The 18,725-nt window shown below is 38.2% G+C and overlaps 1 protein-coding gene across 1 annotated transcript; it reads left to right on the top strand.

The window, feature by feature from the left end:
• Nucleotides 1-944: 944 nt before the first annotated feature.
• Nucleotides 945-1,703, top strand: LOC110914572. The gene has a single exon (XM_022159361.1). The coding sequence runs from the start codon at nt 945-947 to the stop codon at nt 1,701-1,703; it is 759 nt and encodes a 252-aa protein (XP_022015053.1).
• The last annotated feature ends 17,022 nt before the right edge of the window (nt 1,704-18,725 follow it).

Below are 18,725 nucleotides of genomic sequence, written 5' to 3'. Positions count from 1 at the left end.
TTGTAATGTAATGTAATAGCAGTAGTTAACATAGCAGTGTTTGTATAGATCAGAGGTTAGAGTTTGTTAGGAGGTTAGATGTCACTTTCATGGTGACGTCAGCTAAGATGCTCAGTAGTTTGCAAGTGCCTATAAATAGATCAGTACTTTGTACTGTTCTATTAGCTTTTTTGCATCATCGTCTTCTTTGCACGAACAAACAACTGAGCTCTGGCTGAGGGGGAGTTTGCATTCATTCATCAATCATTGTAATCGTTATTGAAATAAATTCAATCTTCCGATTCATTGTGAAAAGATGTTTGATCAAAGTATTACTCTCGTTTGATTGTATGCAAAGTTTGTTTTCATCATAATTCCGCTGCACACTCATCCATTTTCATTTTAATTACAAACACAAAATACAATCAGAATCAAACTCAGATCCAACAACAACTATCAAGTTTACACATAATAGGGCAGAATCCTTCTCATGTTCGTTAAGCCTCACTAGGACTTACATGCACCCCACATTATTATTATGTGTGCACCCATAATAATAAGGCAATTTGCATTCTCATCTCAGTGCCTCTTAACTTGCGCTAAAAGTGAATTCGGTGTGTGTGCCTAAATATGAAGGAGGGTTAGGTATCCGTCGTATTGGTGATGTTAATAAAGCTCTTATGTCTTCTCATATCTGGAGTATTCTTTCTAAGCGCAAATCGTTATGGGTAGAGTGGATTCATTCTTACAGGTTGAGGGGTAAAAGTCTTTGGTCTTGTAATGTTCCCTCTAGTTGGTGCTGGTCGTGGAGGAAAATTCTTCAAACTCGGCAGGATGTGAGGAATTTTGTTTGGTCCGAGGTGGGTAACGGCGCGAAGACTTCAGCTTGGTTTGATTCGTGGAGTCATCTAGGGCCGCTGAATCAGATTATTTCTCCTAGAGCTATTGCTAATGCAGGTTTCAATATGGAGTCTAAATTTTCTGATATTTACTCTAATGGTTCTTGGAGATGGCCAGAAGCGTGGAGAGACACTTTTCCTGTTCTTATCCAACTTGATCAGCTGACATTTGATTCGAACAAGGAAGATAAACTTTTGTGGCGTTCAGGTGATCAGTTTCGTGAGTTCTCTTCGGCTGGGGTTTGGGCTTCTATCAGGCACCGTCATTTGGATGTTGAGTGGTGCCCTATTGTTTGGTTCTCGCAGTGCATTCCGCGACATGCGTTTTTAATGTGGTTAATCATGAGGCGAAAGCTGCTTACCCAGGATAAGATTCTGAAGTGGGATTTTTCGCGGCGTAAGAATATGAATATGATGTGCTGCCTGCTATGTTATGCTGATCATGATTCTCATAATCATTTGTTCTTTGAATGCAATTTCTCTACTCGAGTTTGGCAGGGTGTTAGACATAAAGTGGGAATGGATTCAGTCAATGCGAAGTGGGTGGATATCGTTGATTGGCTTTTAGTGCGGTCCAAGTCCAAATCTGTAGTCAACTACGTTGCTCGATTACTAGTTGCGGCCAGTGCTTATTTCATATGGCAGGAGAGGAATGCGAGAATGTTCAAGAACCAATTAAGACCTCCTGAAACTATAAGTGCTCTAATTATCCAACAGGTTTGGTACAAATTAATGGGTGCGAAGCTTAAAGATTGTGCGAATGTGAGAAGGCTGCTAGGCGATTGGGAGATTGTTACCTCTGAGCTCGCAAATGGTGATGGCTGATTGAGGTGTTTAGTCTATTTTGTGTCTAGAAGAGTGTGTCTAGTTGGGTTGCATATTGTTGGTTGTTTTCTTGTATTTTCGTGTTTACTTTCATGGGGCATGTCCTGTGATTGAACTAGTGTAGGATTTCTACACTACTTGTTTTCTTTGGTTGTGAATATATAGAATCACCGGGGTAACCCTTTACCCAAAAAAAAAAGTTCCCCCCGCATTCAAATAGCAAAGCAACAGGTACTAGAGGATTATGATTCACAAAAGTCGAAGAGTAGTGTTACTCTATTAAAAAAACCATAACATCTAGGATGTCGTTTCATGTAGGTTGTGAGTGTGTGACTGCTATACTAGTAATGCATAAAATAACAGAAGACGAACCTTGCAATCTGGAGCTGAGTGTCATGGTCGATTTTCGAAGTTGTTCGGTTATAGTCTGGTTTATAAAAACGTTTTTAAAACCAAGTTCACTATAACCAGTGGCTCTGATACCAAACTGTCACACCCCCAAAATACCACCTAGGGAGTGTCCCTGATAGGCGTGTGACGTACCAGTAATGAGCCACTAATTAAATTGAACCCATACATGTTTCTAAAATAAAGTTCTTGATTATTAATAAAACACCGTCCACGTTCAAAAGAAAACCAAAGTATTCAGCGGAAGCAAAATTAAACGAAGTTAAATAGTTTAAAACCAATATATGGTGTCAACAAATCAGTAACATAAATTCCTCCAGTCGACCCATGAGACTCCAGCTACTCCAGATAGCAAGTTCCAATGCAAAATAGCTAATGACCTACAAGCATGCAAACAAGTGTGTCAAACAACGCTGGTGAGTTCAAAGTTTGGTTACCGAGTTTAGTTTACCAGATACATGTATAAAATAGTTTAACAATTTGATTTGATGTTGTTATTAACTCGATTACCAAAATGGCTACAAGATGTGTTTGCCCAACCCCAATGTCTCTATCAAAACATTGGTCATGCTTTAAGGAAATTAGTTCACGCCCGTCCTCCCTGGTACGGTGTGAGGGTGCCAAACCTAATAGCGCTATCAACTAATAACCTCGTTGCCTCCTCGGCAACTGTCGGTAGGTGTAAGGGGTCTTATGTGATAGAAACTGAGTAAAATAACAAACATCCCAATAAACAAGTGTTCCTCCCCGGAACATTACCCGATATCCCTCCCCGGGATGCATGCTTGGAAAAAGAGCAGTAAACTCACCTTAGTTTTGCTCGGTAAGATTTTCTACGAACCTACCAGTTAATCAAGTACGCCCTAAAGGAGTTACCGATATTAGTCAATTTTACGTGCATAGGAACCACAGCTTCTTTTTATACTCAAGTAATTCATTTATTCATCGATCACATAAAACACATTCACGGTACATGCAACGCACAGACGTAATTCAAAACATGACAGTTTATTCATTCCTCAAGAGTCACCGAACATTCGCTACACAATTAATCACTCGTACATACTACATGAATACACAATTCACTAATACACACTTCAAGCCCGAATATCACCCACGTAAGGCCCATCAGTCAACAGTCCATTGGTTACCCCTAACTTCCTCCCGGCCCAATTATGTGAGTGGGTAACAGGTCGGACCCTACTGTGTTGCTGTATGTTATCACAACTGGCCCAGCTTAATCTTATAATTTCACTAGTTTATTTCATTGTAGTAGCCCACTGTTACCCTCCGGCCCAACCATTTATCGGTCCAAACGATGAACAACCTTAACTAGATGAAGTCCATCACATTATGTTTGGCCCAAATATCAACAGTAGCAACATCTCAATATACAATAGAACAAAAAGAATCCTGGTTTCTTATTCTCCCAATTAGTTGGTGCCTATATTTGTCATACATATTTCAATTAGTGGTTGTACAAAAGAAAGCATGTGAGAGGGGCCCTATATATGTGCGCCACCATTGATTAGGGTCACATGGTCAAACTTTCATGACACTCCGAAATTCGTCAGCCTACCTACAATTCTGTCCCATCTCATCATTATGGCACATGGTAAGACTACTTGACTTAACTTCACATGGGCCACCAACTTTGAATTCATGTTTAGCAATTATTATTATTATTATTAGATAACATCATCAGCAGCAACCGTACAACTAGGCACAACATGAAATATCAATACTGAATGCAAGACTAACATATGATCACATTAATTACATTGACTCATAGGAATCCTAGAACAACAATCTGATTATTACAACTCATTCCATCATATCAGTCATTATCATATCAATATTCAGGCCAAGACTTAAACATCTATTTAACAAATAATCACACAACATGAAAATTAACAAGTGAATATTACTAACCGGTTGTTCAAGATTGTCGTGCGTAGGAGGTATGAGAGGGTAGGGTTTGTTTTCTTTGTTTAGAATTTTATCTTATGAAATAACGACTAATACAAAACAGTATATATACAAGGGTTTGGGCGGTTCATGCTCTCATCAAAATGGGCTCAAGCCCAATACATTAAACCATCGCACAATCAAAAAGGGATGGGGTCTTGTTATGTAGTAAATTTCAAACATCAAGCCTACCATTCTAAAGTATCCGGCCCACAAGGAAAGTATCACACCAACCGGCCCATTACCACGTCGTGATCGTTTCTGTTCTAGTTAAAGCCTGTGAGGCCCAATTGTGTGTTTGTGTGTGAGCCGAAGTCATGGCGTAACAGGAGGGAATATGTAGGTGACCCATCCTACGCGGCCCAAAGGTACAAGCACCCAGTACAATTTCTTTTATGTTTAGCATAGAATATGACGTTTAACAAGTACAACACAAGCGTAAACGGAGGAAAGAAAAATAATGAGAAGGAAACCAAAATGACACTAACCTGAAAGTTCGGATTGTCACAGCCATCGTCACCATACGGAAAAAGAATTGGATACTGTACAGCAAGGTAGGAAGGATGTAGCTCGCTAATACGTTTAAGAACTCCTGACTGCTCTTCAAAAATAATATCACGATGATCAATCGTCTTATCCATATCGCCGACAATTAAAGCAACGATTTCAGAAGACATAGGTAAGTTGTAAGTCCTACCGTCCCGATCTCTCTGTGAAATTAACCGAAGCTTAAGAGAAATGTTAGGATTCTCATGAATATGGTTTCGTACCATCCTATAAGTTGTTACCAACGTATTATGAGAATCTAACATGTCGGTAAGATACTTTATAAATTTAACGTCAAGTGCCCTTTCTTTTGACGATGACTGAGTTATCGAATCCCTGGTCGAAAATTAAACGTTTTTAAATAACAATTTGATAGACTGAAATATAAAAAAACTACATTATGAAGTAATATAATATTAATATATGTAATAAAAATGAATTCATACCCAAATAACGTTGTTCTATTCGAAAGTTCATTCTTGGTATTGTAGATATAAAGCTGTGAAGCAAATGCTGTTCTTGATTTTTTCAATACTGGTAATCTGCTGAAGCAACTCAATCATACGTTAGTTGTTCTGATCCCTAAGGTATCGTCTCCGACTAGAATCACTGACTACCGTCCTATTTCCTGCTGTAATATCATTTTTAAATGCATTAGTAAAGTGCTAGCAGATAGGCTGAAAGGTTCTTTAAGTAAGATTGTGAGCATAAACCAATCAGCTTTTGTTCCTGGTCGGAAAATATCGGATAATATCCTTCTTACGCAAGAATTGATGCACAATTACCATCGTCATTTTGGCCCTCCTCGATGTGCTTTTAAAGTAGACATCCAGAAGGCTTATGATACGGTAGATTGGGGTTTTCTTAAGAATGTTTTAGTCGGGTTCGGTTTTAAAGACATTATGGTCAACTGGATCATGTTATGTGTGTCTACGGCCTCCTATTCGATATGTGTCAACGGGAATATTCATGGGTATTTTCAGGGGAAAAGAGGGTTAAGGCAAGGTGATCCATTATCCCCTTATCTTTTCACTCTCGTGATGGAAGTTTTGACGTGTATTCTCAACCATGCTACAAGGATTGATTCGTCTTTCAGGTTTCATAATAAATGTGAAAAGCAGCGTATTGTTAATCTTTGTTTCGCGGACGATTTATTCTTTTTGCTAGAGGAGATGTGGGTTCGGCTCGATGTATTATGTCTTCGCTCACGAAATTCACTCGAATGTCGGGGCTGATTCCGAGTGCGCAGAAAAGTACAGGATTTTTTTGTAATGTGCCGAATAATGTCAAAAGAGAAATCTTGTCTATCATGCCTTTCGTGGAGGGTTCGTTGCCGGTGAAATATTTGGGGGTTCCGCTTATTTCTTCTAGACTGTTGTACAAGGATTGTAGTGTTCTTGTGGAGCGTCTTGAAAATCGGATAGATAATTGGAAGAACAGAATGTTATCTTTTGCAGGCAGGTTGCAATTAATCATTTCCGTCCTTTCAGCTCTTCATGTGTACTGGTCCTCGGTTTTTATTTTACCAGCTAGAGTCATTAAGGAGATGGAATCAAAAATGCGTAATTTTCTTTGGGCTCAATCTCCTTCTCAGCGGGGTAGGGCGAAAGTGTCTTGGAGTTCGGTATGTGTGCCGAAACATGAGGGAGGTTTGGGTATTCGACGGATCGCGGATGTTAATAAAGCTCTCATGGTGTCGCATATTTGGAGCATTCTAAGTGTAACACCCCACCCCGGAAGGGCTGACGTGTCACAATAACGGTAACATAAACAAAAGTCATAATTCCATTTATTTATTTGATAAGGATACAACCACACGACCATTAAAATTAAGATTAATATACAAGCGGAGACATTCATCTTAATTAACTAACATCTTCAGATTTATTCCTAGGCTTTATTCTTCTCTCTTTTCCCCTCCCAAAATAATCTGTGGACCTGTATATACAAAAAGTTTACGGAATGAGCCGAATGCTCAGTACGGAATTTTAGGCTCAAATAACAAATAATGCTTCATATGAAATCTTATCCGGATGGAACTTTAGGCGAAAATGATACGATGCAAGAACAAAATTTCATAATCATATCTTACGGATGTACCCATGAGCAAACTTAAAATGTGACAATACACAGGTAGCTACTCCTGCATAATTATCACATGAGATGGCGAATTGGCATACCCTTTATCCACCTCCTTATACTTAAATCCTAGGATCGATCCATACGCCTCCTAATAGCCTTATGTACCACACTTGTACTTAAGAGACGCCGTGAACTGATCTCTCCGTCATGGATGGAGCACATGATGTCGATGCCACAACAACATGCTCGTGGGACACTCCACGAGAAGCGATACTCAGGGTATCAGAGTACAAATGGTCTTATTCACATAACTTATAAAACTTATTTTCATAACAAAACGGAACATATATTGGAACATGCGATAATGAGTATAACGACATAATACTATCGCATGACATGAAAGCTAAATCAAATGATTAGGATAGGAATTTAACGGACTGTCAAATGAATCGATAATCAAAGACATGAGGAGTTTTTAACAGATATAGTAATTTAGTGGTTTATAACAATTTGAATATGAAGCAATAAAGAGAGTGGGGTAAGGATCCGTACCTTAATAACTCTAAAGTGAAGCTACCTTGTGCTAATATTTTAGATTTATACGGGCAGAGTTTAGACTACTGATTAATCTTTTAACCTAATTTAATTAACATGCGCACAAACTAGGTTAGTAACTTAATACAGCATTTACGTCAATTCACGAGATTAAACCCTCACAATGATTAACAAGTGCAATACTTAACAATTCAATCGGATTCACAACGAATAACAGAGCATAGTCCGAATTCGAACAGCACTCAAATATTCAAGTTGAAAGCACGACGAATAATCAAAGTACAAGCTCAATTTGAGCAACACTCGGATAATCGTTGGATAGTTATAATCGATCGGACGTTGAATCGTAATAGCGATCGAGTTATTACCCTGATTGTGGCAGCACTTCGTGAATCGTGTGTGTTTGTGAACGATATTCGCTATAACTCGATGGTTAAGAGAATTTGGACGTCGTTTCAACTTCCAGATTCAAGTCCCAAGGCCCTCTATTTATACTGAAAATTTGCATCTCCCGCGTGTCGCGGAAGAATTCGGGGAATCTCCCGCGTATCGCCTGGGATGTCATTTTTAGGGTAGGGTAGGTACGTGTCCAATTAGCTTAGGTGAGTCGACAGTTTCAGTAAATTCAATTTAGACAACGAATTCGAAGGATAATCATCAACTAGGTTTTACCCCCCTGAGTTTTAGGGGCCCTAATCCTGATTCTGATTGTTCTAAAAATTTTAGGGTTTATGCCAAATTACTTGGGTGTCTCAATTAGGTTTTCCTTAATAAATAATTATTATTATTTTATTTTTAGAAAAATGATTTTAAATTTATGGGCATTACAACTATTACCCCCTTAAAAGAAATTTCGTCCTCGAAATTTTTCAAATATGAATATAACCTATTGCATAAGTAACAGAAACGAAACTTTCATAGCAGAGTTACTAACTTATATAACCAGAATCTCCTAACTACACATGTGTATCTGAAATTCATAACTAAGGTCATGACTATACTTGTCAATTACCTTATATATGTGCCCTAATGGTCCTTTTATAATGTATCTTAATAAAATATCTTACCTTACGAAAAGTTAATAGAGACTTACAGATACTTAGAGTGACTATTAGTACGGATATGCTTAGTCATAGCTAAAATATATTCACATAATTTAATGCATAAATGACCGTAAACAGAAACAAATGAACATATATCAAAGAGCAAGATTTATCGTTACTTGACTAAAATTCTATTGCGAGAATAGATTAGGGTATAGAGAACGAATTGATTCTTCAGACTCCCATGTTGCTTCGTGTTCAGAGTGATTTTTCCAAAGGACTTTAACAAACGGAATTACTTTCCTACGCAAAACCCTTTCTTGTCGATCTAAGATGGCTTCTGGTTCCTCTTCGTAGGACAAATCTTCGTGAATTGTAAGTAACGGATAACTAATGACGTGGAGTGGATGATAATTATATCCTCTTAAAGAGGATACATGAAAAACATTATGAACGTGAGAGAGTTGAGGCGGTAAAGCTAGTCGATATGACACTTCTCCAATTCTTTCAAGGATTTCAAACGGACCGATGAAACGAGGACTAAGCTTCCCTTTAATTCCAAATCTACGAACGCCACGCCAAGGTGATACCTTTAAGAATACGTGGTCACCAATTTTAAATTCGAGGGGTCGTCTATCTTGATCTGCATAGCTCTTTTGTCTACTCTGAGCTTCTTTCAGTTTTTCTCGGGCTATAGTGACTTTCTCATTTGTAATCTGAACTAATTCTGGCCCTTCAATAATCTTTTCTCCGACTTCATCCCAGCATAATGGTGTGCGACATTTCCGACCGTACAAAAGCTCAAAAGGTGCCATGCCAATACTTGCTTGCCAACTATTGTTGTAAGCGAACTCAACAAGACATAAATATTCATCCCAGTTTCCAGACCATTCAAGTGCGCATGCTCGGAGCATGTCTTCCAAGGTCTGAATCGTACGTTCTGACTGCCCATCTGTTTGTGGATGGAAAGCCGTACTAAACTTTAGTCGTGTCCCCCAAGCTGCCTGAAAACCTTTCCAAAATCGTGAGGTGAAACGTGGGTCTCTATCGGAAACAATGGAAGATGGTGTGCCATGGAGTCGAATAATTTCTTGAAGAAATATTTCGGATAACTTATTAACCGAAAATCCTTGCTGAATTGGTAGAAAATGTGCTGACTTTGATAATCTATCGACAACAACCCATACAACATCATTCTTCTTGAATGTCTTAGGTAAACCAGTAACAAAATCCATTGTGATCTCATCCCACTTCCATATGGGAATATCCAATGGCTGCAACAGACCGCTTGCTCGTTTGTGTTCAATTTTCACTTGTTGGCAAGTGAGGCATTTACTTACGTATCGAGCAACGTCTTCCTTCATGCCATTCCACCAAAAGTTCTGTCTTAAATCTCTATACATCTTGGTAGATCCTGGGTGAATCGAAAATGGTGAGCTGTGAGCTTCGGCTAACAATGACTCACGAAGGGTGGAGTCATCGGGTACACAAAGTCTTTTGCCGCACCAAATCACCCTCTGATGGTCTATACTAAATTCAGATTGCTTACCCACCTCGAGATTTTGCACAATTGCCCAAAGTTCTCCATCTTGCTTTTGTGCATCTTTGATCCGGGATATGAGGTCGGGTTCAATCTGCATTCTAGCTAGATATCCATCAGATTTACTAACCTGAAGCCAAATGTCCATCCTTTCGAGATCCCTCCTAATATGAGGTTGAATTTGTAGGCAAGATATAGTTCCGGAATTCTTTCGGCTTAATTCGTCAGCTACAACATTGGCTTTGCCTGGATGGTATTGAATATTTGCGTCATAATCTTTTAAAAGTTCTAACCACCTTCTTTGCCTCATATTTAGCTCCTTCTGTGTAAATATATACTTGAGGCTCTTGTGGTCGGTAAAGATGTCACAACTTTCACCATACAGATAGTGTCGCCAAATCTTAAGTGCAAAGACGACTGCGGCTAGTTCTAAATCATGTGTAGGATAGTTAACTTCATAAGGCTTCAACTGACGGGAGGCATAAGCGATAACCTTCCCATGTTGCATTAGCACACAACCTAATCCTTTCTTTGAGGCATCACTGTAGACTTGGTAACCTCCTGATCCAGAAGGGAGAGCGAGTATCGGAGAGGATACGAGTCGTTTCTTTAATTCTTCAAAGCTTTTCTCTTGTTCCTCATTCCATGAGTACTTCACCCCTTTCCTTAGGAGTTTTGTGAGTGGTAAAGCAATTACCGAGAATTTTTCAACAAATCTTCGGTAATAGCCAGCAAGACCCAAGAAACTTCGTATTTCGGTAACAGAAGTGGGTCTTGGCCATTTTGTAATAGCTTCAACCTTCGTTGGGTCTACCATAATTCCTTCTGCTGATATGACATGACCTAGAAATGACACTTGGCTAAGCCAAAAGTCACATTTGGAAAACTTTGCGTACAACCTCTCATGCCGCAAGGTTCCAAGTACTACATGTAGATGTGCTTCATGCTCTTCATGACTCTTAGAATACACCAGAATGTCATCGATAAAGACAATAACGAATTTGTCTAGGAATTGGTGAAATACGCGATTCATCAAATCCATGAAGACTGCGGGTGCATTAGTTAGCCCAAAGGGCATAACCAAAAATTCGTAATGACCATATCGAGTACGAAAAGCGGTCTTGGGAACATCATCATTCTTGACCTTTAGCTGATGGTACCCAGACCTCAGGTCGATTTTTGAGAAGAACTGAGCCCCCTGAAGTTGATCAAAGAGATCATCAATGCGAGGCAGAGGATACTGATTACGAATAGTAATCTTGTTCAGCTCTCGGTAGTCAATACATAAACGCATACTACCGTCTTTCTTCTTCACAAATAAGACCGGAGCACCCCAAGGTGAAACACTGGGTCTTATGAATCCTAGATCTAACAATTCTTGCAATTGTTCCTTCAACTCCTTCAGTTCCATCGGGGCCATACGGTATGGAGCTTTAGAAATAGGTTCGGCACCAGGGATCAAGTCGATGGTGAATTCTAACTGACGGTCGGGTGGTAATCCCGGGAGTTCATCTGGAAATACATCAGGGTATTCACGAACAACGGAGTGGCTATCGATACTCTTAATACTAGCAGAAGTATCCTTAATCGATGCTATGAATCCAGCACAGCCGTTTGATATGGATTTTCGAGCCTTAAGCGCAGAGATAATTTTAAGAGATTTATGAGCTTGAATTCCCTGATATATAATATCAGGATGATGAAGATCACCGAAAATAACACGGCGAGAATGACAATCTATAGTTACGTGGTGTCGAGATAACCAATCTATTCCTAAAATAACATCAAAGTCACACATATGTATTGGAAATAGGTCTGCCTTATACACAATAGATTCAATACAGATCGGACAATCTTTATATACGTAAGTGATTACGGATGAAGTTCCTATGGGAGTGGAAATGGTTAAAGTATGATCTAAGAGAGTTGGTCTTATTGGAAGATACTTAGTAAACGAGTGGGATACTAAAGAATGGGTTGCTCCTGTATCGAATAACACATAGATACTACGTTCACCAATCTGAAGGGTTCCAGATACAGTACCTGGAATATTAGCAGCGTCAGTAGCAGAAAGTGCGAAAACTCTTCCTCCAACATTGGGTTGATTATTCTTCTTAGTATCTTTCTTAGGACATTCCTTGATCATGTGTCCAGTTTGGCCACATCTAAAGCATGCTCCTGTACTTCGGTGACATACGCCCTGATGTCTCTTACCACAAGTATTACATAGAGGATATGTAATCTGATTCGGGTTTACTTGTTGATTCAGTGGTTGAGCTCTAATAGGTTCTGCATATAACTGAATCTGGTTTTGAGCAGGCCTCGGGTTTTGAAGTCTAGGTTGCCATGGACGTGCTTGATTTCCAAAGTTTTGATTTCCTTGCGCTTTACGATCTTGATGCTGTGGCGTAGTGGATGATTGGCCGATTTCTTGCTTAAATTGGCCTTCCCTATTTCTCTTCTTGTTATCCCCAGTTCGAGATAGGAATTCTTTCCTTTCGAATTCAAAAGTTTTGATTGCATCAGCAACTTCGGTGATATCCTTAAATTTCATGTACATGATCGATTTCCGAATTCGATCATTAACTGCCCACTTGCATTTTTCTGCCTGGACTTCTGCTGATCCTGCAACATCTCCTACAATACTAGCCAACCTTGAAAATCGAGTAATGAACTCAGAGGCTGGTTCATCACTCCCCTGTCGAATTACTGCATACTCCCTAATATAAGCTTCTTTATCAGCGGTCGAAAAATACTTGTCGTAAAAGATATTACGAAAGTCGACCCATGAAAGATTTGCGTCAAAATCATCCCCTCCTTTGACTTGCTTATATCCTTCCCACCAAGTTTGTGCGTCATCTTCAAATTTGTAGGTAGCCAGTCTAACTTTGTATTGCTCTGGAACTCCAAGGACTCCGAAGATCTTTTCAATATGAGCTATCCAGTTTCTTGCTTCGACTGGATTAGTAGCGTGACTAAAGGATTTCGGATTTTGTTTTTGGAATTTACTAATCCATATGTCTATACTATAAGTAATATTGTTAGTGGTATTCTCACGAGTTTCACCACCAGAGGTTGGATTAGTGTTAGTGCGTTCTGGATGACGAGTTTGTTGAATAACGGCCTCAGCTGTTTGGGCAACAAGGTTTGGAAGCAACCCAGCAACAGCCTGGTTGATAGCATTAATTATGTTTGGATCAACTGGAGTCTCATTCGAAGAAGTGTTGTTACGTTCATGGTTAGTACGAGTATTCCTACGTGGCGGACGACGAGGAGGCATCTATAAGAATAGACATAGGAGTTAAACCAAATAAGAGATCAAGTTGAATCCTATCATAGATATCTACCCATTCCTCACAGGTCTTAATTACTATCTTGATGTTTTCTACAGGAAAGAGCCTTTGCTCTGATACCATAGCTGTAACACCCCAACCCGGAAGGGCTGACGTGTCACAATAACGGTAACATAAACAAAAGTCATAATTCCATTTATTTATTTGATAAGGATACAACCACACGACCATTAAAATTAAGATTAATATACAAGCGGAGACATTCATCTTAATTAACTAACATCTTCAGATTTATTCCTAGGCTTTATTCTTCTCTCTTTTCCCCTCCCAAAATAATCTGTGGACCTGTATATACAAAAAGTTTACGGAATGAGCCGAATGCTCAGTACGGAATTTTAGACTCAAATAACAAATAATGCTTCATATGAAATCTTATCCGGATGGAACTTTAGGCGAAAATGATACGATGCAAGAACAAAATTTCATAATCATATCTTACGGATGTACCCTTGAGCAAACTTAAAACGTGACAATACACAGGTAGCTACTCCTGCATAATTATCACATGAGATGGCGAATTGGCATACCCGTTATCCACCTCCTTATACTTAAATCCTAGGATCGATCCATACGCCTCCTAATAGCCTTATGTACCACACTTATACTTAAGAGACGCCGTGAACTGATCTCTCCGTCACGGATGGAGCACATGATGTCGATGCCACAACAACATGCTCGTGGGACACTCCACGAGAAGCGATACTCAGGGTATCAGAGTACAAATGGTCTTATTCACATAACTTATAAAACTTATTTTCATAACAAAACGGAACATATATTGGAACATGCGATAATGAGTATAACGACATAATACTATCGCATGACATGAAAGCTAAATCAAATGATTAGGATAGGAATTTAACGGACTGTCAAATGAATCGATAATCAAAGACATGAGGAGTTTTTAACAGATATAGTAATTTAGTGGTTTATAACAATTTGAATATGAAGCAATAAAGAGAGTGGGGTAAGGATCCGTACCTTAATAACTCTAAAGTGAAGCTACCTTGTGCTAATATTTTAGATTTATACGGGCAGAGTTTAGACTACTGATTAATCTTTTAACCTAATTTAATTAACATGCGCACAAACTAGGTTAGTAACTTAATACAGCATTTACGTCAATTCACGAGATTAAACCCTCACAATGATTAACAAGTGCAATACTTAACAATTCAATCGGATTCACAACGAATAACAGAGCATAGTCCGAATTCGAACAGCACTCAAATATTCAAGTTGAAAGCACGACGAATAATCAAAGTACAAGCTCAATTTGAGCAACACTCGGATAATCGTTGGATAGTTATAATCGATCGGACGTTGAATCGTAATAGCGATCGAGTTATTACCCTGATTGTGGCAGCACTTCGTGAATCGTGTGTGTTTGTGAACGATATTCGCTATAACTCGATGGTTACAGAGAATTTGGACGTCGTTTCAACTTCCAGATTCAAGTCCCAAGGCCCTCTATTTATACTGAAAATTTGCATCTCCCGCGTGTCGCGGAAGAATTCGGGGAATCTCCCGCGTATCGCCTGGGATGTCATTTTTAGGGTAGGGTAGGTACGTGTCCAATTAGCTTAGGTGAGTCGACAGTTTCAGTAAATTCAATTTAGACAACGAATTCGAAGGATAATCATCAACTAGGTTTTACCCCCCTGAGTTTTAGGGGCCCTGATCCTGATTCTGATTGTTCTAAAAATTTTAGGGTTTATGCCAAATTACTTGGGTGTCTCAATTAGGTTTTCCTTAATAAATAATTATTATTATTTTATTTTTAGAAAAATGATTTTAAATTTATGGGCATTACACTAAGTAACCGTAACTCGCTTTGGGTGGCTTGGATTCATTCTTATCGTCTAAGAGGTCGGAGTTTTTGGGACCATAGGGTTCCGACTTCTTGCTGTTGGAGTTGGAGGAAGATGTCTCAACTTAGGCCTTTAATCCGTCAGCATGTTTGGTCCCAGATTGGGAACGGTAATAACACATATGCTTGGTTTGACTTGTGGAGTACTATCGGTCCGTTATGCAATTTTCTAACTCCTAGAGTTATAACCAGAGAGGGTTTCTCGTTGAATGCAAAAGTGGCGGAGGTCTATACGGAGGGTTCTTGGTTATGGCCGGATGCTTGGAGAGATACTTATCCGGTGCTTATACAGTTAGATCTCATGCAACGAAACTTGAATAATCAGGATCGGCTTTTGTGGAGGGATGGTGATAAGCTTAACGAGTACTCCTCTTCAGGGGTTTGGAATTCGGTTCGGGCTAGGGAGCAGGAGGTGAATTGGGCAAGTATCGTTTGGTTCTCTCAATGTGTTCCTCGGCACGCCTTTTTGATGTGGCTCATTGTTCGACGCAAGCTTCTAACGCAAGACAAAATCTTGCAATGGAGCTATCCCCGGAGAAAAAATATGAACATGATGTGCTGCCTCTTGTGCTATGAAAATGTGGATTCGCATGATCACTTGTTTTTCGAATGCAAGTTGTCCTCGGAAATATGGTGTACGGTCCGATCTAAAGTTGGTATGGATAGAGTTGAACCAAGATGGACCGAGATTGTGGAGTGGTTAAATCATCGGTCGCGTTCGAAATCGGCGAGAAACCTGCTTTGTAAATTGATAGTTGCAGCCTCAATGTATGTTATTTGGCAGGAAAGAAACAATCGTTTGTTCAAAAACCATGCGAGGCCTCCGGAGATCATTTCTAAAGCCGTGTTAGAAAGTGTGAGATACAAGTTGATGGGGCTTAGATTCAAGAACACAATCAGAGTTCGGGAGTTGCTGGAGAAATGGGAGATTCACGATGCCGATTTACTTATGGAGAATGGTTAATTTCGTGTGGTCTAGTGTCGTGATGGTCTAGATTGTTGTCTAGTGGTCGTTTGCTTGGTTTTGCTTTGTTTTCCTTGTTGGTTGTTTAATTTGTTTACTTTCATGAGGGTATGTCTCATGTCTGAACTAGTAAGGATGTTACCTTACTACTTGTTTTGTTTGGTTGTGAATATATAAAATCACCGGGGTAACCCTTTACCCAAAAAAAAGATATAAAGCTGTGAAAATTTTGGTTTGTTTCCGGGTTTAGGAAGAAGGTTACCCAGATTATGTGCATTCTGACCGCTGATTCTATAAACAAATGGAGCATTACCTTTGTTTATTTTAGTATCTACTTTTCCTCCCATGGATGTAAAGGAAAACATAGAATTGTAACATCTTATGTTCTTCATGAAAAATTTGCTTTCTGAATCTGAACATAGAAAAAGAGTCTGATAAGCTGGATCAGAATCTTTATAATCAGGTAGGTCAACTTTACCATAACCACAACATAAACCATATGTTTGTTGTTCAAGTGTAATCCGACCCTTTCCACCTTCGGTTGGCCATAACTTTCCATAACATATTCCACAAGTGAGAGATTGATCACCATGGTCAAGGTAATCTGATCAGTTATACACTAAGTCAAAACTTAAGTAGTTAAAATAAAATATCAAACTATAATGAGTAATATTAATAAGTTACCTATAGATATGCCTTTGGTAATGTCTATAACACATTCGTGAACATGATTTACATCGTCAGAGTCAAGATCAGCCATTGGTATGGGTTCTATTTCGATTGGTTTATGAATAAGTCTACGTTTTCCAGAAGACATCTTTTTTAATGAAGACACTTCCGTGATCAAAGAAGATGCATTGCGTTTGTTGACAATCCTTGGAGAAATAGAATAGCAATCATTCAATGGTAAATTTGATGAGCTTGCAATATTATCTATACAACATTGAAAACATGATTTGAAAATAAGTATATGAACATTACAATTAAAATTTTATTTATATAAAAAGCGTACCAGGAGAGATACGATTCAAAGAAGACATAGCATTAGTAAACTGTGAGACATTAGGAAATTGTGAACGTATAGTTGTGATACACGAAGCTGGTGTTATGTTTTCTTTGTTTGCAATCTGGGTACGTTGTGTTGATGTAGAAGACTCTTGCAATACGTTTGTCTTCCTATTCAAATTTGAAAAGGCTCTGGATGAAGACGTTGCTTTCCCAGCAAAATTCAAAATAGTTCCTAATCCAAAAAACACAAATATCATAGTACAAATAAGTATTAAAAACGACGGTTAGTTATTTTATTTTTAAGTAAAAAAAAAGAAACTATGAAACATCTGCAAATAGTAACAGTATTTTTTGTGATACATGAACATGGTGTTACGTTTTCTTTGTTTGCAAACGGTGTACGCTGGGGTGTTGTATAAGAGTCTTGCGGTACATTTCCGTTCTTCAAAGTTGAGCGTGTTATCATGGAAGATGTTAAGTTACCGGATGAATTGAAATCATTACCTAATTCAAAATAAAAAACCTTATAGTAAAATAAATATCAAATAGAATCGGGCATTTTCTTGGTGCACATGTAAGAATAATGTACAATTAGTAAAAACATTTAATATAAATGTACAATTACTTATCGGTATAACAGTTGAGGAATGTGTACAAAACGTTGTGATTGATGAATTCGGTGGTAAATTCTCTTTGTCGGTAAAAATGATTCGTCTTCCTGATGAAGATGATGCTTCCCCTTTGGAAGGAAAAGGTTTTCGAGTAATACTTGATCTCTTACCATCAAGCTATAGTTTTCTTAACTTACGCCTGTGTTTAGCCTCGACAACTGAATGTTAAATTACATAAAGCAATTAAATATTATATAACTAACATAAAATATTAAAAGATCATATGATAATCAGAAAATTAGGTTTTTTAATAAAAATTGTTTCAACTGAAATTAAAATATAATTAAATACATAAAACATGTATATACAACTAATATGATAACAAATAATAGACAATTTACCTCTAAGATAATCATTTGAAACTTGTAAGGAAGACGAAGCCGGTATGTTCATTTGTGTATTCGATGGTGTTGAAGTAGATTTTGATTTCTTATTATCAAGATATAGTTTTCTTAACTTTCGTCTACGCCTGGCCTCGTCAACTACAATGCATCAAAACATAAAAAAGTAAAAAAATGATAAGTAACAAAAGAAATAATACAATACCTTGCAAGCAGTTTAAAAAACAAAAAATAAATTTAAATTTAAGGACAAAGTTGAATTACCATTCGTAATGTTAGATAACGGAGTTCTTAAACCTGAAACATTATCGGAAAAAATCAATTTATAAACTTTCGAATGTTTTATAAAATAATACATGTAAAACCAAAAAAGTAACACGCGTACATTCATTATTGACGCCATGATTTGGCATACCGGGCGAAGATGAAGTAACTTGTTTCAACCTATTACGCATTTGTTCACCACCACACATACTTGACTCAGCTAAAGTAGAAACTTGTAATGAAAACGAAGCCAGTATGTTCAATTGTGTATTCGTTGGTGTTGAAGTAGATCTTGATTTCTTATTATCAAGATATATTTTTGTTAACTTTCGTCTACGTCTGGCCTCGTCAACTACAATACATCAAAACATAAAAAAATAAAAAAATAATAATAACAAATAAAAAATAC

This window comes from Helianthus annuus, chromosome 15 (genome assembly GCF_002127325.2).
Source record: "Helianthus annuus cultivar XRQ/B chromosome 15, HanXRQr2.0-SUNRISE, whole genome shotgun sequence".
Classification (NCBI taxonomy): Eukaryota; Viridiplantae; Streptophyta; class Magnoliopsida; order Asterales; family Asteraceae; genus Helianthus; species Helianthus annuus.
The sequence above is the reverse complement of the archived record's forward strand: the minus strand, read 5'-3'. Positions and strand labels throughout refer to the sequence as shown.